A 23,199-nucleotide genomic window follows, 5' to 3' on the forward strand; every position below is an offset into this window, starting at 1 on the left:
TCTGTGTAACGTCTCTCATCTCCTCTAGGACATGTGCGCTTAGATTCAGCGCATTGATTCAGTGCGTTAGAAGTGGACCATTATCATAATACAAACAAAAAGAATGGGAACAGCCTCTAAAGAGTCGATAGTCATATTTAACTTGAACGTGGTGAGATCGTTCATATTCCATGGGAAATGCAACTTTTTGTGTGCTTAATGGATACTTTAAACATGTAGGATTATGCAGTGAAGCAACTGATTCAATATTCATTGTTTGATTGAAATGAAACATTGTCAAAAAGAACGAAAAACAGAATGATATAACAAAACAGCAGCATGTTTGATTCAAGCGCCCAAACAGAACAGTCTAGCGCAGGTGGAAGACAGACTTGTAGCGTAGACAGTTCGTGCAAATGATCACTAGATTGTCTGGTCCAGACTCAAGTATTTACAGACCGCCGCGATACAGCTGAGTGTGGCGTTAAACGACATATATAAACAAATATCTTCTCTGGCTTTGACCTCACATGCAATCAACTGCTAAGGGTGTTAAATAAATCAGAACGAAGAGTCTATTTCACATGAAAGTTATATTTTACGAAGGTGAAAGATAAAATGTTCAGTACATATTCATGTTATTGATGTTTCTGAATGTGACGTGATCTGTTGATCGTGATCGTGTTGGTGTGGTCATCGGTGTTTTCATCGCCCAGCCTTGACCTAGAAATACATCAAGCAAATAATGGTTAACGACGTTACATGTAAGGCGGATTGTGTCCGAGATATTCGTGTATTGTTACATACATTCATTACCACTAACACAGCAAAGTACTCTCACTTCCTGTGCTTCACAGCCCTGGTGATGTTCAGTTGTAAATGGTACTTGTGGGAGTTAATCAAAGTCAGTGTCTTCGGCCTACTCACCGCGCATCCACATTCCGCACACACGCTACAGATGTTGGAATTCTTGAGGAGCTGGGACTGGTAGAATGCTGTCACCTGATTGGCTGAAAAAGGAAACGAAGACATTCTACTGGCTGGTAAATAGGTCCTACAGGGCAACGTTTTCATCCCCAATAACTAAGAGAAATATTTCCATATTAGAACATGGTGCCTACAAATTGTGATCAGGACCCACAGCCTGTTCTGGTTCTGGGTCCTTTATGCCGGCAACGTTTCAGGGATATTTGCTTGTACAGTTTACTATACTATAGTATAGTTCAGACCTTTGTGTACCGTTCAAGGTGATTTGCTTTAAACGCCTTATATCATAGTTTATGATTCATATCATGGCAGGAGAACTAAAGGAAAAATAAAAATAAAAAAGACGGCGATTGCCTTTACAAGGGCATGAGTCGTGGGATTGCAACAAGTGTTCAACAGGTCCTGGTACGACCAAGGTACGTAACTCTAAACATGTGGTCACTCATCAGTGTCAGTGATGTTAATGTCAACACTTACTGGGCTCATAGTAGTCGTAGACTCTGACTGGGACGGGCTGGGACTTGGCTACAAGACCTGTTCTCTGGAGGGTGACGGACAGACACACGGGTGTGGTCCCGATCTGTGATATCAACAGAGTCGAGTTAGTAACACAAACAGTAGGATACTGTCACAGTGATCCATTTCTGTCAAATAAGGCAAGGGTGTGACAATATAATCATATCGTTGAGAATATTTGAAATCTGGATTGTAATTGTCAAGAAATATACCAAACCTTATTTGGATATACTTTAAAGCACAGGTTTTACTTTCATTTGGGGATTTCTTATATGTAAATATTGGTCAACATGTTGTCTTTGGTGTTCAGTCGAGATACGTCTGACATGAATTGTAGATATTTATAAATTCAACTAACATAAAACATGTAATCCTGTACGCTGTATTACATGAGAGAAGCTATGGTGACAGAAAACATCTCACCTCATCAAAATACAGAACCACCTTCTTGTTTGGAGTCTCAATTCTCTTCAAGGTCTTAAGTTTTGTAAGTGTGTCAAGGTCTGCTTCGAAGCCGGAGGGAACTCCAAGTTCTTGGATGGCCATGCCACTGGTGCCAGTTAACAGCCACCTACAGAAGAAACGTGGTATACATGAATGAAGGGATTGTCAAGGATAACGTCTACTTTACGTTTTCATTCTCACAAACACACGCACACGTGTGTTAGGTGTGACGGTTGTGGAACACATACGCACTGACACGCACACGTGTGTTAGGTGTGACGGTTGTGGAACACATACGCACTGACACGCACACGTGTGTTAGGTGTGACGGTTGTGGAACACATACGCACTGACACGCACACGTGTGTTAGGTGTGACGGTTGTGGAACACATACGCACTGACACGCACACGTGTGTTAGGTGTGACGGTTGTGGAACACATACGCACTGACACGCACACGTGTGTTAGGTGTGACGGTTGTGGAACACATACGCACTGACACGCACACGTGTGTTAGGTGTGACGGTTGTGGAACACATACGCACTGACACGCACACGTGTGTTAGGTATGATAGTTCTTCCACTCACTTGGTGCATGTCTGAACTGTGATGGAGTTGATGTCCTCCTTCAGGAGCTTGACGTTCACGTCAAAAGATGGCTCCTCCACCTCAGCCTCAACGTTGAAGAACACGGCGACCTGAACGACAAATAGATCTTGATATGCTGTCGGGCTTAGCTGAACACACAACGGATTATACAAATACATGTAACTCACCACTTATACTTTTCTCAGTTGTTTCTTACACAAATGAGTATGGATTCATTTGGAAACGGAATGGTGATATCAATACTGGATGACAATGTGCAGGACACCCGACCACGCCAAAATAAGCAACCTTGCACATGTGCCATGATTAATCACAGTGCTGGACGAGGTGTTGAAAATGCATATAAGGTCAGCTAGTAACGTAGAAAACCTAGGTTAGCGTTCGTACATCTTTATAACATGTGAAGCCATTTTAGTGTTCCCAAAGCATATTACTGGAACACGGCTAGAACGGCGTAAAACTCTATTCTCTCGCGTCTGCATGTTAGCATTATGCGCATGATGACACTCACCTCAACAAGCGCGATGCCAGCCCCATTAGCCTGTACACTGACGCTGCTTGGGACAGACGATAGCTACAGATGACGAAACAGATGATGTAATGTAAATACATGTATACATGAAACACGGCATACAGTGATCCGCATCCGCAGAAAACCAAATAGTCTGTCATAAGCGTTTGTAATTTACAAAGCCTTCTTCACATGATTTTTCAACTTCAATTGCAAATCTGAAAGAGTTAAGTTGCATAACCCAGACTGGACTTCATATAATTTAGCACCGCCATGGTATACTCTATATAGTCCAGAATTGTTCGTTTCATCGGTGACTAATCGCGTGGAGATGTTTACAGATTTGAGGATGTGTGAGGGTTCAGAATGGTATGCTTGTGCGCGTCAGTGTTTAACTGCTGAAAGGTGAGAATTGGAGGTGACTCACCTCGACACTCTGGAGCACGAGCGCGTTGTTCTGGTTGACGGAGAACTGATGACTGGAGCTGCCACTATTCACAGACACCTGGATGTCGAAGTTTGTGGAGTACGCCATCTTGGCGAATTCGGACAGAGCCTGCAGGGCTAACACCGTATCCTGGAAAACACCACGTACCAGCATGACGAAGGATATAACACTGCTCTAAACTAGTGTGATGTAGGATATAACATAGCTCTATACGAGTGTGACGAAGGATATAACATAACTCTAGACCAGCGTGACGGATGATACAAACTAGCTCTAATCCAGGGTGGTGAAGGATGTAACATACTTCAATACCTGGGTGATGAAGGACTGTGCAGACACAACACTAACCTGGGTGGATGAAAATCCGCCGTGGGGGTTACGCTGGGACGCCAACCACTTCATGATGTTCAGGCCACCGCTGAAATCGTTTTTCTCGCCGTATATCAGCAGACCGTATGCCGTCATCTCGATGTCGATGGCCCTCTTGGCTGATGGTGGCTTCCAGTAACTGTGGGTAGACTGTGTTGTCTTGACCTCTGGACGGTGCCAATACTTGAAGCCATCTGAAAAAGTAGGTAGCCAATCACTCAAATTCAAAAGAAGAAAGATAATTACCCATACAGTTTCAGCTGACAGATTGCCAAGAAAGGCCCTGATACCACCATATGCCTGGTGTAAAAGACTTTTTGACGATCGACCCATTGCTTGATACAACGACCTTATACAATAGTTGAAAGAACAGCCATACCTACCTTTCACAATAGCATGAGAGTTCAATGTTGCGAAGGAAGAGTCGGCCTTGGTGCTGCCAGCAAGTTGCAGGGCGTAGGTGATGATTGCCAGAGAGTAGTCATCTGTCGGCGTCTGATTCTCAAGGAACTGAACAGCCTTGGTTGAGGCCTTGTTTATCCTCTGTTGGACATTCTGTTGAAATTACAAAAGAGAATTCCATGAAGAATTCCTGAAATCAGGAATCATTACAAAACAATTTGTTCAATGATAGGTCCATGAAATAAAAGAACAGGATCAATTGAAATGTAAAGCCTGCCTGTTTGTGTTCATCTGTGACTGAGACAAATGTTCGATGTTGCTTCAGTTATTCTGCTATATACTTCATATGCGTTTACTTACCCCTGTGAGGTCGTCGTTCTCGAGAAGGGCGATGAGGACGTATGCCGTCAATGCAGCACCTTTGTTTGACCCTCCCTAGAGAAGAAATCAAGAGTGTGTGATGAACGTAAACCTGTTTTAAGATAATCACATCGATGTCGCAACATTGAGGCTATAGGTCTGTAAATAATAGAGTCCGGACCAGACAGTCCGGTGATCGCCAGCATGAGCATCGATCTACACAATTTGAATACAGTGACACATGTCAACCAAGTCAGTAAGCCTGACCTGAGGACGATGCCAAGAGATCAGCAGTTTCAGATCATCAAGTGTGTTACTAAAGAAGTTGATCTTTTCATCCCATTAGGTACGGAAAATAACATTACAGGTAGGCGACCCTAGGGTGGGTTTTATATAAACAAATATATTCACATACTGATCGGCAAAAGAAACTCAACTTCGTCAAGCTTGTAAACAGAAGACATAAAGATAAACGCTTAGTTTTATGAGATTTCATTTTTTGAAAGTTGCGATTCTTTTTCTGTTCAGTATGCAATTCGGGTCTTCACTCACTGTCATGTCTTTGTGGATGATCCGGCCTGGTTCAGGGAACGAACCGTCGGTGTTCTGTTTCTCAGTCATCCAGTTGATGGCTCGTGTAAGGACATCGTCGTCGATGAAGGTGTAAGGTTTAGCCTGGTGGAACGTCTTCACAACGAACGCTGTCAACCTGGGAGCAAATACAGAATACAATCTAATTAACGTCAAATGTCACGCATAAGCACTTAGAAAATATCCATTATTCTATGCATAATCTCAGGAAACATGTCAAATATATGCTTAGACTAAGGAGATAATAAATATACTCATTGTATTGAGTAAAGTGTCTATTCTTAACAGGCGTGACGGTACGTACCACATGCTTCCAGATGGATCGCTGTCGCCAAATGCACTGAAAGAACCATCTTTGTGCTGGTAGGTTAGCTCCCTCTGGTATCCTGGGGGACATTGGTGGACACGTAAGTTCATAGTAAACGTTGAAATGCTTTTGCAGGATGTCTTTAATGATATTAGACATTAACCATCCCATTTGCAAACAATTAATTCCATTATTCGGTTGAAAATTATATTATTTGATTCTAAACATTGACAAATGCTAAGAGTGAATCGGGGGACTCTCTCTGATGAACTTCAAGGATACTGAGCTCTTGAGCTAAAATTAAGGATAGGCAAAGGTTGGTAAAATGCAAACTATCAAATAAAAGTGACAAAACCATTTTCTGTAAAATATCATATATAAGAAAAGTCTGTTGTAGAGTGAGGCAACCTCACTAGGCTACTCCATCGGCCTTATATTGTAGGATTTATACACCATTATGAACGTGTTCGCTTTACCCGCTTGCTGGCCCTGACAATCCAAATGCACACATATGTGCAGTCAGACAAAGGACGAATATCAAACCATACAATCAAATTAGCATGTTGACATACCCGATTCCATGAATTTGATTGCCTTGTCCTCTATGTCTCCCGTCAGTTGATTGGTTGCTGTCAAGTAGTTGGTAATGAACACATCAGGGGCCAATCCCAGCATCGTCTGTTCACCACATCCGGTAGGCATGCGCAGAAGACTGTCTAGTCCACTTACTGTTGGACCCATAAGGTCACCTGGTGGATCATGACATAGTTAGAGAGACGTGTTGAATAGAATAACAGGTTTATCGCCTTAAAGTACTAAAACTTTAGACATTTAGATATATAAATTGCATTTATTACATCATATATATATATATTTGAATCTATTTATTAAGTATGCTACAGTCAAACATGACAGATACATAACAGATATCGTAATTGAAATTTCAATAAATATGCAGACAAACTACTGAAGCAGTGACATTTCGGCAATAATCTGCTGGAAATCACTGACAAAGTGACAATATATAATAAACTGAGTGATTGTTCAACCGGCCGTTATATACCCCGATGCTATAGTAACAAAACCGTGACCCTTGATTTACCATGAACAGTTTGGTGATATAGTCGGATGTTCATCAGAATCACTATATTACTGACCAATGGCGGTGATTCTAGCTGTCTGTGACCCAGAGACGACGTTCTGTGGCAGAGTAATGGGGACAGTCTTGGAGAAGGTGGTGGCCTGCTTCAAGTCAATCAGGATAGGGACGCTGTATTCTTTGGGGGTTCCTTCAGGCTGAAGAGAAATGATATGAACATATGGAACGTCGTCCTGAGGATAGTGAAAACATGTAATGACATACATGTATTTTCAAATGAAGATTGCTCAATTATCATAAAGCGATTCTTGATCTGTAAAATCGTTTCCTAAGCTTTGAAACCCTAGGCTGACAAATATTTGTTCGCTTTATTAGTTTACTGCTGATGTGTAAAGCATTCACACTGTTGAAAAGGACATGCAAATGATAAATGTTCATCTCTTGTAGCTATCATTACTCTGCTGCTTCATGCTTGACAAGTGTTTCAATGTCATTGTTTTATTGGTATCATATATAGCATAGATAAAGACGCACCTCGACCAGGAGCTGTCTCGTTAGGGCGTCAGCTGCCAGGGTGGATCGGGCAGAAACGGTCACGTCGATCTGACCCAGGCCCGCGGGGATGATGGGAAAAAATACGGAAGAGGCGCTGCCTGCCTTCACCTGGAGAAAAGGCGATTATACACTTTCATTTACTGAATACCAAGCATTTTTCAAATTTTGACATATTGGGAAACTGAATATGTACCTACTGTAGTTAAAATGTCATTTATATTGCCCAATATAAACTGGTGACAAAATGTTGTTGTTTGGTGATTGGACTTGGTACTTACATGCACAGTCTTTGTTTGGTCCTTAGATTCCGTTTGTTCACGGCCATTGTCATCAATGACAACATTCAGGTAGTCCTTAGATTGAGGGAGGGATACAACAGCCTGTAAGGAATACCAATCATTTTAGAATGTGTGTGCGTGCAAGCGAGTGCGTGTGTGTGCATGTGTGTGTGCGTGCGAGCGTGCGTGTTTGTGTGTGTGTGTTTGTTTGTGTGTGTGTGTGTGTGTGTGTGTTCAAATAATAATGCAGTGACAAAATCCGACCGAATCTGGGATTCGAGCTCAAGTTTTTGGATCCCGACACCTTGTTGTGGAGTTTTATGAAGCTCAGCCTCCTTACACGATACATAACACTCCCTAACATTCCCTTACTTTCCGTTCGACACGTCAGTCAGTCAGTCACATTAAAATGTTACTGCGTTTATGGTATCAGCCTATCAAACTATGACTGAAGTATGAGTGTGTTCAAGGCATTACCCTATCAAACAATGACTGAAGTATGATTGTGCTCAAGGTATTAGTCCATCAAACAATTACCGAAGTATCACTGCATTCATGGTGACTGCGTTCAAGGCATTAGTCCATCAAACAATTACTGAAGTATGACTGTATTCAAAGTATTAGTAAATCAAACAATGACTGTAGTATGACTGTGTTCAGGGTATCAGTCCATCAAACAATGACAGAAGTATGACTGCATCCAAAGTATTAATCCATCAAACAATGACCTTCACGAACACGGGATGGCGTTTCCAAAGGCAACGGGAAGATGGAGTAAAATTGTCAGTGACATTTAAATGCAAAGCAACAGAGATTTATGTAAACTGTTGAAAGGAAAACAAGAGATACAAAAATGACCTCAGCAGCATAAGTCAGTGCCAGTTCAATGAGCCACTACTTAATCTCAGGATGAACTGATGTACAGACTGACCATATGTTGTATATGTTGTAACTGATTTAACGTAAACTATACATACACTGAATCAAGTGACTTGTCACTCACTATATCATATATAAAAAGAAATGTGTTTCACTATGCAAAGTTGCAACGCTAAAGTTCAATTAAGTTAAACTATCATTTTGCAAACTATCATTCTGTTTGGCAGTTAAGGACTGACGTCAATTAGACGGTCAACGTCTACTACTCACGTCGACGTCCTGGGTGAGGTAGTTGAAGACGATGGCCTGGAGAGCCAGCTGTTCCCCTCGGGTCACAGAGTACGGCAGGTTGAGGCTCACGAAAAAGGGGCGAAACACGCGGATCTGAACACAAGACATCAAGTATAATAAAGTGTATATACATATTAACTCTGATAAAGTAGATTCATGAACAATATTTACATGTGTGTCAATTAATTGACTGCTAGCGGTCTGGTTTGCTTTGAACATGTATAAAAAGCGAACTGTTTAGCCTGACACAACAGGTCACATATCGGAAACCGTAACTGAAGACGAAGACACGTAGGAGCTGTACATCAGTGACCTACCTTAGCAGAGGTAGGGGCAATTCCAAGCCCGCTCTGGGTGTTGACGGCGAAAGCACTGGCCACCCACGACGTGATGGTGTCTGGCACTGTTGTCGTGATGATAGCTTTACCATCGGTACTGAGGTAATCAAAAGAAAGAAATGATCACAGGAACTAATGAAAATGGTTAACGAATGCAGCTTAAATATCATACACCATCAAAACCACGGAACAATTTACCTCGATTATCAGCGAATACAGAATAAACCTTTATGGGATTTACATATATTGCATAAAACCATAAGTAGTATTAACAATAGATATGAGAACGCTTATAAAATAGTCTTCAAGATAATCATGCACAGGTGGCAAACTGATTACACGCACACGCGCGCGCACATATACACATATACACACAGACACACACATAAACAGATAAACATTGACATAAAGGTATATAATCTCAACAAGAACACAAAAAGCTTTGCGTTAAGCATACAAAAGAATACTAGCAGGGTAAGACCAGTACATGTACAAAATAGCCTCAGGACATGCACAAAACATGAACATAACACATGGTCTAGGGTAGGCACAGAGGCATAGTGAAAACATCTGTTAAAGTAGCATTAGATTGGCAAAGTTTAAACATCACTTGTGGCACTTTACATAATTACGAAAGCATTGCGTGTCTTAAAGTTGGAGTTGTCACGGAACACACGCCAAAATCATCGTTATGCCATTTCAGAGTAGGACTTTGGGAGGTCATCTTGTAGCCCCATGTTTAATAGAGTAACATAACTTAATAATATCAAAGAAAACCCATTACTGTTGGGGAAGCGAAATATTCACATACATCATGTGTCAGATTGTCAGAGGCCATCACGTTGGCGTATAAAGAATATTCTAGTTCTTCTGTCGTATTAAACTACGCTGTTTGGGTTTTTTTGTTTGACATCTTGTTCCGTGGTTATGGAAGACGCAGAAGAGAGAGTATTCTGGTCGTCATTTTGCAAGCTAAGCCTGTCATACACATGTATTGCAGTACCCTGCACTGGTGTTGGTCCACAACCACGTCTCGGGGAAAACGGTTCTAACTCTCTCAACCTCCTGCAGATTCAGGTTGGGCTTGGAGTTCGGCTTGGGAATTGTATCTGTTACTGATGAAGCAACATGCTCAATGGGCCCCAATCCACCCATCAGAAATCCATGGAACCTGGGGAAATCTAAACGAAACACAATTGCTCTGTAGTCAAGGAACCTCTTTCCCTAATGTACAGTTGGAACCTCTTCACATAGATGGACCCGTCTGTACATAATTTGCTGAGAAAGTCAAATTCAAGATGTATCGGGTCTCCCATTTTACAGTTTGTATCATCCGTCTATTAGTTAGACACCATAGACTCCAAGTATATCATGTTCTGGGGCAAATACATATAATGACATTTTTAATGTTACAAAATAATCCTTTCTTACGCACTGGAGCATGTGTTTGTTCAGATGTTCTGCAAATGTCCACATGTAGAGTGCCGGTTAGATATTCATAATTGAACATGAGAGATGTGGCCAGGTTTGCAGTGTGACAGAGGGTGGAAGGTACACACTGTTTGAACTGACATCCACAGATTGATAATTTAGTTCCCAGTAGAAAACATAGATATATTTTACTTCGACTATTTCTAGCACTGCCATGTTGTCGTAATTCTGTCCTGATTATTTCTAAGTCCTCCGGGACAGAAATGGCAAAAATCATCGAAAATGCTCCCCTGGAACAACGGGCATTTTCACTGGAACAGAATCATTGAGGATGCAGAAGAGAAACATGTATGCGTAATAGAAACATGTCTTTGAGAACAAAAGTGATATCCAGTCACCACTGAGTGTAGATGAATATTTCCACGGAGTTTCCTTCTGATATAAGAAAACAATTTTAGATGAATCAGCATTTCTTGTAGGAACTGGTCATTTTCCTGGGTGATGCCTTGGGGTATTACATATGCAGGATATATCAATGCAAGACCATTGAACAGGGATCATGCGAGCGAGCGGTGAACTTCGTACAACGCCCATTATCGTCCACTGCATGTTCGAGGCAAGGCCTTTTGACAACCGTTAAATACGAGAGCAAGGCAAAGAATGCTACAGATATGGGTACTGGGAAGACAAGATATTGATGTCAAGTGTAATGACCAGATGGCTGAAAATGCGATCGTGGTACCTGACAGTCTGATTCTGCCAGAGCCAGGTTTCAGGAAAAACACTTCTGGTGTGTTCTACTTCCTTCAACGCCCCATTTGTTTGAGGTACAGCAACTGTCTGCGGTAAAGCACCCCCTGCTCCTATGGCCTTGCCTGCCAGGGATGCCACTTCCAAAGGACCATTAACCAGGGTGTCACAAAATATGCAGGGATCTAAAATAGATAAATCTCAGATTTTGACAGCGATGTGACTATGTAACACTATTTTATGCACGGTCGTTCTAAAATTTCAAACATACGTCACGTCAGATGAAGGCGCACGCCAGCATGCACACGCACACGCACACGCACACGCACACGCACACGCGCACATATACACACAAGAATCAGCTATGTGTGATTTTCATGTGAGATATCAGAACACACTTACCTCGGTATACCTTTTTTATGTAAATCATGAATCGGATAGTAACGCCATCATTAATAATGAATACCTGTCTAGGTATGTTCAAACAAAGTGATACAGATAATTAAATCAACAGCCTCTCTATGTAGCCAGGCGATACACATTCACTGCAATGTCCAAGGTAACAACTAATCTATCCAATGCATGACTATTATCTGGACATGCCACCATGAAAACAAAAAAGTGATAAAAACTAGAATCTGAAACCTTCCCAAGAGAACGAAAGTTAGTTCCTTGACCATTAGGAGCCGTTGTTGACGTGTGTCATGAAAACAAGCGGGTAGGTTATTAACCTAGGATATGCACGCCCACCAAAGAGGGTTAATGTGTCAGTTCTATCTCAAACCATGAACCACGGGGAGAAAGGGTTAGGACTGTAAAACATTCTAAATTACCAAGAAGTGGCGTTAGTCCACAGCCAGGTTTCTGGAAAGTCAACTCGTATTCTCTCAACTTCAGCTAATTTTGGTGCCGATATGCTGTGTACATCAGCAACAGCAAACATTGCCATCTCTGCTCTCATAGCCATGGCGAAACGGGGTCTAACTGGAGCATGACGACATGTGTAAATATATGACTTCAAGCAGAGGTAGCTTTCACTTCCTAAAAGCAATTAAAGGCCACAGGATTCATTCATATTAATATAGTTTTTCATAAGGAAGTTTCTATTTGGAAATCATTACGCAACGAAGAAGGTATGTTTATTCCGATTTAGAAGGCGAACACAGAAAAAAATCGGGCTACATGGCGCAGCTCTATAAATAATCATTTCTCGAAAAGATCCTGATGTATATCGCTTTAACAGAATCACAATACGACGATCCTGACTATCCAATCTAGTTCATCTTCATCATTACCTGAATTGATATATGATAGAACAATAAAACTTCTGCCATGAAAACATCTGTCCTCAGTATGGTGTTATCTTGAAGCGGACAAATGGATCATTACATAATATAAACCTCTTCAAGTTCATTTATGAGAGATTGGCAAGTTTACTGTGTGGTAATGTATGTGTGGATATCGAGCAAAAATCCAGTGATATCATGGTGGGGAACATCAGAAATAGGTTTGAACTATGGAATCGAAAGTCTCAGAATGGTATATGTATTGGGTGTATTTCTGGTATTGTACTTGTTCAGATTGCCATAGCGAATTACCAGATTCACTTACATTACAAGACGTTTCTGTCCGAAAGTGAGAAACCATTGAGAGCGCTTATAGATCACTGTGCTAAAACTGACAGAAACGTAATTATATATTTATATTCATGCTTCTGTCATATACCAAAGTAACCACAACAAGTTTTTTAACCTTCTTCCTTCCCTGAAGATTCTGACTATTCAAATTGTTACCCAGTCCCACTATTATACTGACCTCATGTACCAAAACTACTCTACACCTTCCTTTTAGCAATTAATTCCCCAGCTCTCTGGTCATACCTGGCCACGCTTTCCTGAATACAACCCTCTTCCCTTAGTATTACCGGATATAATCTAATAACAAACCCTCAAAGTTTAATAACCCACTTTAACAATACCATATTACATCTACTTTAAGTACCATAAATTAATTAATATAAACAAAATCATGTTTTTCTGTTACTGGCAGGTTTTCATCACACTTAACTAAGTCCTGACTAATCCAATTAGGAATCCTATGGTTTCAGTAATATTTTAATAATTTCTGAGAACATTATATTCAGACCGTGTAAGCACTCACTGAAATTACATTATGTATGAAGGAAACCGGATATTTGTGATAGATTCGTAATCACTCTTTTTAATTGAAAATAGTTAAAGTTTCAATAAAAGTAAAATCGGAAATCCATACTAGTCTTTATGTGGAACATGCCTTCAGTGCACTCGTGTCTTGGACAAAAGCTTTCCTTTCCAAATAACATTCATCTTAAAATAACATCATCTTTGCGTGGTAAGCCTGTCACACGCAGGCACTGTGGTACCGTGCACTGGATTAAATATTCACTGCGTTACCCCAGGGTAACAACTGATCCAACAATCCATGACTATCATTTGGGCATGTGATTCATGCAACTAACAAAGACGTGATAAAAAAGAACCTGACCAAGAGAAACAAGTTAGTTCCTCGACCATTAGGAAGGAGCGAATGGCAACGTATGTCATGAAAACGACTAACCTAGGGTAAGTACACCCACCCGAAAAGTGTTGATATATAATATATATATTTCAAACCATGGACCACCAGAGGAAAAGGATTCAGACTGTTAGACATTCTAAATTACCAAATAGTCTCATTAATCCACATCCAGGTTTCTGGAAAGTCAACTCGTATTCTCTCAACTTCTGCTAATTTCGGCGCCGATTTACTCATTATACCGGGTGATGCCAATCTTGCCCTAGCTCTAAATCTTCTAGCCATCCGGTAGCGGGGTCTAACTGGAGCATGACAATATGTGTAAATATGTTACTTCAAGCGGAAGGAGATCATACTACTTAAAAACAAATACCGACCACTGTGCTTCTTTAATGCCATAGTATTCCGAAACAAGACGGTGTGGGAAACATTTGGCAAAGAAAGTAATATTTCGGCTACACAATGACACCCTATTAATAATCGTTTCTGGAAAATAAACTGATGTTGGCGTCATTTACATTAAGAACATTATTGTATCGTGAACCTGACCATCCCATCCAAATAGCCTCTTTTAGCGGAATGAATTTCTGACAGCATAATAAAATCTATGAAAAGATATTTCCCCCATATCATGTTGTCTTGATGCCCATAAATGGATCATCACATGTACATGAGAGGCGGTACCATACTGCGAAAAGCCACATTTTAGGCTGGGTCACCTGAAAATAACATCTAGCGATGAATATGAATGAGGGTACATAGGTCTATGCTGCTTTTGGCAACATTCCTGTGATATGTCGTGGAAGAGGAGAAATGGGGTTAAGAAGCGGAATCGCACGTTTAAGAATTGTATATGTTTGGGGTCCATTTTGGGCAAGCCATTCATATTTGTCACCAGTCAAAATTAACGTTACAAGATTTTGCCAGGAACTAAGAAACCATTATGGGTATTGATAGATCATTGTATGCTAAAACTGATGTACTATCATCAGATGGTCACAGTCGTTTGAGCATGGCTCGTGAGAAGTAAACTTACCATGGCAACAAACTTGAATGTTTCACGACTGCTCGACAGTCTGTGACAGACGATATAATGTACAGTATGGTTCAAAATTATTGAGAATAGCTAAAGCATTTCATATTATTAAACGAGAACAAATCAGATAAAATTGAATGTATTGTGAAAGTGAACTGACCTTTTCATGTTGTGTAGGTAACAATTTAATATTTTATCAAGTCTCCTTGAGCTTCACGGCACAGTCTAAGACGGGTAGGCATACTTCCTATCAGAGAGGTTAGTGTCTCGTGAGTTATGCTGTCCCAGTATCGGACCACTTCTCTCTTCATGTCTTCAATTTTTGTCAACCCCTTTTGATTCACACATTCCTTCATCATCCCCCAAATGTTCTCAATGGGATTTAAGTCAGGACTATATGCAGGAAATGGTAATGCAGTCACATTTTTCTCCTGAAACCACTGCTTGGCATGTTTTGCGGTGTGTTTAGGATCATTATCTTGCTGCAAAATCCAGTCATTTCCATAAAACACATGTGCACTTGGAAGCAGAAAATTATCTAATATGTTAGTGTAGCGTTGACTTGTCAGATTTCCCTCAAACACACACAGCGGGGTCGTTCCTAATAAGGATATCCCTCCCCATACATGAAACTTTGGGCTGTATTTAGGTCGTCGATACAACGGTGCTGACGCAGACTTTGTCAATATTTTCACATTATTGGGATATACCCATATTGAGCTTTCATCAGTAAAAATCACATTTTCCCAGTCAAAGTTTTCATGTGCCAAACACCACTCAACACGCCTGTCTTTATGTTCTTGTTTCATGAGAGGAGAAAGAATTCCAGTCTTTTTCTCCCATCCAAGATCAATCAAATTTCTTCTAACTGTAGATTTTGATACAACTGTTGATCCCCTTTCTATCATTTCATACCTGATGTTGGAGATGCTTGCCCTTTGCTTTTTAGACGCTAAAATTCCCAGCCGGACGCGATCTGAGAAGTCCAATTTTCTGGGTCTCCCTGCTCCTTTCTGATGCCCAAAATCCTTTCCCTCTTTAAAATTCTTCCTAATCCTATACACAGTAGAAAGAGGAGTTCCTGTTCTCTCTGCCAGTGTATTTACATCATCAATTCCTTGATTACACAACTCAAAAATCAACCTTCTTTTATCTTCAGCAGACATTGTTGACAGTGCAGAGGAAAATGACGTCTGCTACAAATTCAGGGGAGGTAACTCTAATTGTACTATACTCAGTAGGCCAAGATGAGTTACCTCCCTTATACCATTACTTAGTTTTAAGTATCAGTGAATCAGTTGAGGTGTTAGGATAGCTCAAAGTAAGAAGAAAAATTCTCAATAATTATGAACCAGACTATATGCCCGTGTTCACATTGATACGGCAATATAATATAATAATTCACAGTAATACTGATATAAATCAGATGTGTTGAGCTTCCTTTGGCGCCATAAAACATCCCACTGCATCTCAGAGGGCGAATGAATTGGACATGAGCAAAGCAAAGAATGTTGCGGGGCAGACAAGATAAATATGTCAAGCACACTGACCAGATGACTGATAATGCGATCGTGGTACCTGACAGTCTGATTCTGCCAGAGCCAGGTTTCAGGAAAAACATTTCTGATGTGTTCTACTTCCTTCAACGCCCCATTTGTCTGAGGTATAGGAACTGTCTGAGGTATAGCAACTCCTGATCCTATGGCCTTGCCTGCCAGGGATGCTACTGCCATTGGGCCGTGAACCAGGGACTCCAATACCGATGGAGGGCGTAGGGAGTCACAAAAAATGCAGGGATCTAAAACGAATAAATCTCGGATTTTGACAACGATTTTCTATCTTGAACGGAAGAATAAGTTTATGCAAGATCTTTCTGAAAGTTCAAACACATATCACATCAGTTGAATACAGACATCACACATGCACACACACGCCCGCACACACACGCACACACGTATAAGTCATGTTCTGGTTCTTATGTAAACACAACACTCTCACCTCAGTTTTACTTTACCTTACCGGACCCTTTGAGGGTGGATTGTAAATTCTGATAGTGGTTGTGAGCTACCTGTGGCACCATCAGTTATGTTCAATACTTGCTATTTTAGGCATGCTTAGGCACCCTGACATGCACTGCCAAACTGATAAATGTTCTGCAGCAATAACATCTACATGCGTAACTATGTTGTCAAAGAAAGCAACGTTTCATGTACCCACTGTAACCACAGATCTTGCCAGTGGGGTATACAAACACCTGCTCCATGTGTATAATCACAAGTATGGCTCATTGAACCACTGGCGTAAATGATCCTTCTCCACCACGTCGGCTTAAACGCTACATGCAAGGATAAATATATACATCATTTGGACATGCAACTATGGTATAAGAAATAAGAACAAGAACCTGTAAAACATCCATCCCAAGAGAACACATGTTAGTTCGTTGACCATTAGTTGGTAATCATAACGTGAGTCCTCATGAAAACATACGGCTAGGTTAGTATCCGTCCATACATCCAACAAAAGGATTAGTGAGTTAATTTCAAACCACGGCTTTAGGTGAGACGTTCTGAATTACCCAACAGTGCTATTTGTCCAAAGCCAGGTTTCTGGAAAGTTAACCCTTGTTCTCTCAACTTCTGCTAATTTTGGCGCCGATCTGCTGATCGGAGAGCTCTTGGCCATCGCACGGGGAGGTGCACGAGCAAACATTGCCATAGGAGAAAATTGTCTTCTTGCCATAAAGACAGGGCGCAGATCTACAAGCATGACAACATGAATGAATATGTTACTTAGAGCTGAAGGAAAGTCAAAGTACATTATTTTAAAGCAATCAAAGACCACCCAGTTGTTATATACGGTATATTCTATAATCAGTCAAAAGAATAACATGAAAGAAAACTGTATTCCTCAACGTCTTCCAGGTAGGAGAAGAATGTATGTTTGTTTCTTGTTAATGGCCACACTCGGTAAGAATCGAGCTGTATGATGGTGGGCCTTTAAATAATATAGTGATTGAGGATATCTCCATCTATCCAGACAAAATGGATAGGGTGTCATTCACTAGTGAGTGTATCCATCGAGACAGTCGCTACGTCTAGAATACGTATCACAGAACAATAGATCTTATATCATGAAAGATATCTTCATCCTGGGGGTTGTCGTGATACCCATAAATCTATCATTTCACATGAAAACATCTTCCTTTTCACATATGAAAGAAGGACAATATAGGGGGCAGGCTGACTTAGAAACGTAAACAATCAGTATATATAAGTGAGTGATTATGGTTTTAAAACATTCATTCTAACACTAAGAGAATTACTCCTGTAGAGTAATGGTTTCTCTATGGTTTTATCACCTGAGATATTGAATGTTGCAAGCCAGATTATGTCAGAAACCATTCTGAGCATTATTTTTCAACTTTAGTTTTTTGTTTTAGTATTGATTCCATTGTTGACACGTTTTCAGTAACTGCGCTTACCTCACAATCCGGGGCCCCTTTCACAAAGCAACCTTTACTAAGGTTACCCTTAACTCCTATTGTTTAACATTGTACTAAGGTTACCTTAGTGACTTACTATCATCGTAGTGTTTTCTGAAAGGGGGCCCTGACCAGAAGAAATGAAGACCTACATTACGATTACACATAAACTGTTTTACGACTTCGTCAACTGACAAGTTTGTATTTTGCAGATAGTTGGAACTATTTGTTTTTACCTGTGTTCTCAACTTTCCCTTGATACTTTCTACCTACCCCTAAATCCACTTATGCATTGCAAGACATAGATGGCCTGCTAATACAAATTAATGACATAACTGTATTAGGGATGCTTTTGACATAGGGCTACTTCGGTTAGTAATGATGAGGGGGATCAAATGCGTCAGTAATCGGAGCCTGTTTGCGCACAACTTTGGGAAACACTTTCACTTGACTCTGCTTCACCTTCTCAGAATCAGCTTATTAATTACATTTCTCACAAAGCAAAGCAAAGATGAACAGACAGACAAGCAGAACTGGCGTGGCACGTAAGAAACTCAGTTGCCATGTACCCAGTAGACTGATTGGTCCAGAGCCAGGTTTCCGGAAAGTCACTGCGTATTTTCTCCACTTCCTTCAGTGGTGCGTGGTTTGTATCGATCACACCTGCTCCCGTTCCTGTAGCACCGCCCATCCCATTGAGCATACCAGCTCCCATCCCATTGACCATACCAGCGCCCATACCTCCAGCCATGGCCATCATTGGATAGTAAACAGGCACTGCAGTATCAGATAAGCACAATAAACTGGAGTGTAAATGCCGGTATGCATGTCGTAACATCTGTTGGCTTCTGATGGTCGTTGATTTGTACATAACATGAAGCTAGCTAAGTTGGATTATATTTTTTCTGTACTAACTACGGATCATATTAACGACAATTTGCATGTGACTGAAAATCAACAGGGATGCTATACAGTGGCGGATCCAGAGGGGATAGATCCGCCCATGCTAAACACCTTTACACGAGGATGGTATGTAGAGTCGGACGCGGCTTTTGGAATTGAAACAAAAGTTGGCATACTTGCTTGAACTTTGGAACATATACTGGTAAAATAAGTCAACGTATATAAATCGCTGTGTTGACACACATACCTAAAACAGATGCAACGTATCATTGTAGGAATAATCCACACAGGTAGTAGTTATGCGATTGTTTGTGGTCTAAGACTGTCTGACGGATCTAAGACGTCCTTGTTCTATGTTTTCAAATATTCGCAAATCAGGTTTAGTATGACTTACGGCACACTGTAAGTACAATCATAGACATTTTTTGTTATAAACTACAACCATATTAATATTTGGTTCAGTAAATAATTTCAGAACCAAAAGGCAATTTACAGGCCTGTTCACCTTTTGGTTTAAATTAAGTGACTGCCCTAGTGTTGAAAAGTTGTGTTTTATGGAAAAACTGTTGGTTATGGCATTAAGCGACATTTCGATGTCGATTCTTCATCTGCAATCAGTGCTCGATAAAACACTCATATATAGCAAATATCGCATTCAAAACATTCAAAGTAGCGCCTCTAGGTGTTTATTATGCATAATAATTATATTTCTGTGTATCGGTTTTAAAAACTGAAACCAGAATATAGCAAAGGCCTGAACATACGATCACAAATGTTCCTGTTCCTGTTCCTGTTCCCGTAGCAATACCTATCCCACACGTGGCCCCAAAGAGTACGATTGGTCCTACCGTATCTGGTTACAGCCAGTTTCGTTATATAGTATCTAACAGACACTGGGACATATTTATTTCGTGACAATAGTATGTTTTCTTCACTGCATTGATCTATTGTTTCAGCTGATGCTTGAAATGAATGATAATGTCAATGTGACCAGAGGCAATACAGAACGGGTTTGAGGATGAGAGTGTGTAAATCGCCAGGATAAACGTTGGTATGCCAAGCGTTACAAGAGCTTCACATTTTCACAGATTCACTTAAACCACAGTTTACATATGCCACCATGTGTAGAACTTGTTCAGCCTGATCTGACCAAGTGAATACTAATTCATTACGTGACCGTAACAGCTGGGTCTGTTATTGTGAAAGGGTGCACCTTTGTCATGTGATTGTCGACATGTCAGAACAGCCGAGACAAAGGTCGCCGTTTAACACCTTCTGCTCCCCTATTTAATGAAGTGAATACGACCAGCCGTCTGTGGTATTTGTCCTTTCGGGTCATACAAACGTAGAGTAACCCAGGTCACGCTGAACAAGCTGTAAGTGTGCATAATTGTTTTGAAAGGACATCATGTGACATTGAAAATCTTAAGTTATGAACTCGAGTCAAATAATCAATATTATCAATGCCAAAACATATATTTATATAGGAAAGGATTCGATAAGGATTGAAACTAAATGGGGCTGCAAATGCTAAACACATTTCTACTTATTTTAATCCATTGTAATTGTTTTGTAATCTGTCGTACATTTTAACAATGACTAATGTATGCCACGTCCGCGGTTTAACACTTCTAAAGCATTAACTTGATGTTCCCATATATATATTGTAATTTTGTAACACTGTAAAGCTAGTGTGGTGTTTGCGGCCCGAAGAAAACCTGTTTATTGCTGTTTTTTCTGAACTATGAAGGAGAGAACAAGGGGACAAGAGACAGGGGGCGGTGTAGCACTCAGCATATATGCAGCACATTGCTACCATGTTGTACCTTGTGGTTAGGTTAGTCCAAAGCCAGGTTTCTGGGAAATCACTTCGAATTTTTCCCACCTCTTTCAGGTTTTGTGTTGGCAGCCCAACCTGATGATGCGCCATATTGGGCATACCTCCCAACATCGATTCGTATATGGGTGGAACTATAACGAGTAAGTGAGTGAGTGAATGCATGAGTGAGTGAGTTGGGTTCAATGCCGCCTTGAACAATATTTCAGACAAGATGACAGCCAAAGGAACTGTAGTCACTTGCAAATGTCAAATTATCAGCTCGACTTAACTCAACTCAAAGCAGCATGCCTTTAAACTTAGGAAGTTTATCTATTAACTGCTTCTGGTAAAGAGAGTATGGAAAGAAAAAAAGATTCAAATTCAAAGAATCCAAATCAATAAATATCCTACAAAAACACTGATCACGTGAAGAAGATATTTATTTATTTATTTATTTATTTATTTATTTATTTATTTATCGACTAAGCCTCATTTTGGATTAAACCTTTTTTATGTATATATTTCGTTTAGTGCTAAAAGATATCTTATCCATATATATTATGACTTTATCATCAAATATTAAGTTGTGGACCTGCGTGGTAAGTACGGGGATGTGACAAGCTGTGGACAATGCGCACTAGTAATATTAGAATCCTTCCATTTGCCCAATGGTTCTCTTCGTCCACATCACATTGTACATGTTCCTCCATAAAAATCACAATCACCTCCCCCACCTAGCTCGCCATAAATTATGATAGTGGCTTACACTTATGACGGTATTGCCAAACACAGCTGCGGCACTATATAGAATCGCGGAAGATGGTGAAACACAGAGGGTAAGAGGAGCAGCAGGGGAGCCCCAGCGGAGATATGGATATCTCGAATATATACATTCTCCGTGTGTTAAATACCCGCTGGTTTGGTTGGTCCACAGCCAAGTTTCGGGGAAATTTGACCGAACTTTCTCAACTTCCTTGAGAGCATCTGTTTGAAGAACCGCTCCGCCCGGGAGGGCCATCTCTTTCTCGAAATACCGCACCGGATCTGACGTCATCCACAACCAATTAATAACAGGAACAAATGTTTCCTTCAACAATATCAAATAAGGGCTGTTTGGTTGGTTGGTTGACACCACTCAGCAATATTGCAGCTATGTGGCGGCGGTCTGTAAATAATCGACGCAGGACCACACAAGCCAATGATCCAAAGTGTAAGCTTCGATCAAATAAACGTCCACTTATATTAAGTGAGGGCTCGCATGATTGGGCATATAATACTTTCAACCCTGTTAATTGTTTATGACAGCTAGGATAAAAAATACACCTTTTCTAAATGTATCTGGATACCCAGTATGCCCATTGTATGTGTAAAACCTGAAACAGCTTCAAATCGTTAACGTGTATTTCATAAAAGGACCCCCTCTGATTTAACTCTTACCGAAAAATGAAAGAATTTAGATGCTATTTCTTACTGTGTTAATTGAATAAGTATTTATACTGATATTTCGCCTATTAATGTGTTAAGGAAAGTCATTTGATTGAATTTCAAATGTTGGGTGATTATATGAAAATGGATTTTGTATGTTTTGTATCTCTCTATAGAATAGAATTCAACTTACGGTAGGGTTTGACGTATTTGTACACCAGGGCATCTGTCATTACGGCCACTCCGGAGTTCTGGAATGAAATATTTATATCACCAGTCATGGCGATATTGTATGTAACTTTCAGCTGTTTAGAAAATGGCAGCCGAAGACAGATGTCTTTATTCACTGAAATGGTAACCTGGATAAATAACTGAAAAATGTACTAAAGGAGAAAATCCCAATTACATTCTCTGAACACTTACGTATAGAGTAATACTATCAAATTGAATATAACGGTTTTACTGGATAAATAACTGAAAAATGTACGAAAGGAGAAAATCCCAATTACACTCTCTTGACGCTTAGGTATAGAGTAATTCTATCAAACTGAATATAACGGTTTTACTGGATAAATAACTGAAAAATGTACAAAAGGAGAAAATCCCAATTACACTCTCTTGACGCTTAGGTATAGAGTAATTCTATCAAACTGAATATAACGGTTTTACTCTTTCAGCTAGAAACAGGGAACACAAATGAAGAACCACCTCTGGAAGATTGCAAGCTGCAGTAATCTTCTTTGGCATTGAGGATAGGCTTAAAGTTAATGCCTAAAACGTGCTCCCAAAACCTATTCAATGCAGGATTGACTGGGTGATTTTATTCAAAATCCA

The 23,199-nt window shown here is 40.4% G+C and overlaps 1 protein-coding gene across 10 annotated transcripts in view; it reads right to left on the bottom strand.

The window, feature by feature from the left end:
* Positions 1 to 553: 553 nt before the first annotated feature.
* Positions 554 to 23,199, bottom strand: part of LOC137274547 (CD109 antigen-like) — a 42,869-nt gene continuing 20,223 nt past the window's right edge. For 2 of the 10 annotated variants that reach the window (XM_067807795.1, XM_067807794.1), the window contains exons 18-37: positions 22,559 to 22,616; positions 9,968 to 10,145; positions 8,944 to 9,061; positions 8,606 to 8,719; positions 7,457 to 7,558; positions 7,158 to 7,286; positions 6,682 to 6,820; positions 6,097 to 6,273; positions 5,522 to 5,603; positions 5,179 to 5,335; positions 4,627 to 4,701; positions 4,248 to 4,419; positions 3,844 to 4,058; positions 3,475 to 3,624; positions 3,048 to 3,110; positions 2,516 to 2,625; positions 1,906 to 2,053; positions 1,444 to 1,546; positions 907 to 989; positions 554 to 702 (exon numbers count right to left, since the gene is read on the bottom strand). In XM_067807795.1, coding sequence (XP_067663896.1) covers positions 685 to 702; positions 907 to 989; positions 1,444 to 1,546; positions 1,906 to 2,053; positions 2,516 to 2,625; positions 3,048 to 3,110; positions 3,475 to 3,624; positions 3,844 to 4,058; positions 4,248 to 4,419; positions 4,627 to 4,701; positions 5,179 to 5,335; positions 5,522 to 5,603; positions 6,097 to 6,273; positions 6,682 to 6,820; positions 7,158 to 7,286; positions 7,457 to 7,558; positions 8,606 to 8,719; positions 8,944 to 9,061; positions 9,968 to 10,145; positions 22,559 to 22,616 — 2,391 coding nt within the window. In that variant the 3' untranslated portion in view covers positions 554 to 684. Of the gene's footprint in view, positions 703 to 906; positions 990 to 1,443; positions 1,547 to 1,905; positions 2,054 to 2,515; positions 2,626 to 3,047; positions 3,111 to 3,474; positions 3,625 to 3,843; positions 4,059 to 4,247; positions 4,420 to 4,626; positions 4,702 to 5,178; positions 5,336 to 5,521; positions 5,604 to 6,096; positions 6,274 to 6,681; positions 6,821 to 7,157; positions 7,287 to 7,456; positions 7,559 to 8,605; positions 8,720 to 8,943; positions 9,062 to 9,967; positions 10,146 to 11,978; positions 12,130 to 16,312; positions 16,533 to 17,312; positions 17,494 to 18,787; positions 18,996 to 20,947; positions 21,093 to 21,851; positions 21,985 to 22,558; positions 22,617 to 23,199 lie in introns of all 10 variants that reach the window. The other 8 variants (XM_067807791.1, XM_067807790.1, XM_067807799.1 and 5 more) reach the window with 6 other exon arrangements.

This window comes from Haliotis asinina, chromosome 2, assembly GCF_037392515.1.
Source record: "Haliotis asinina isolate JCU_RB_2024 chromosome 2, JCU_Hal_asi_v2, whole genome shotgun sequence".
Classification (NCBI taxonomy): Eukaryota; Metazoa; Mollusca; class Gastropoda; order Lepetellida; family Haliotidae; genus Haliotis; species Haliotis asinina.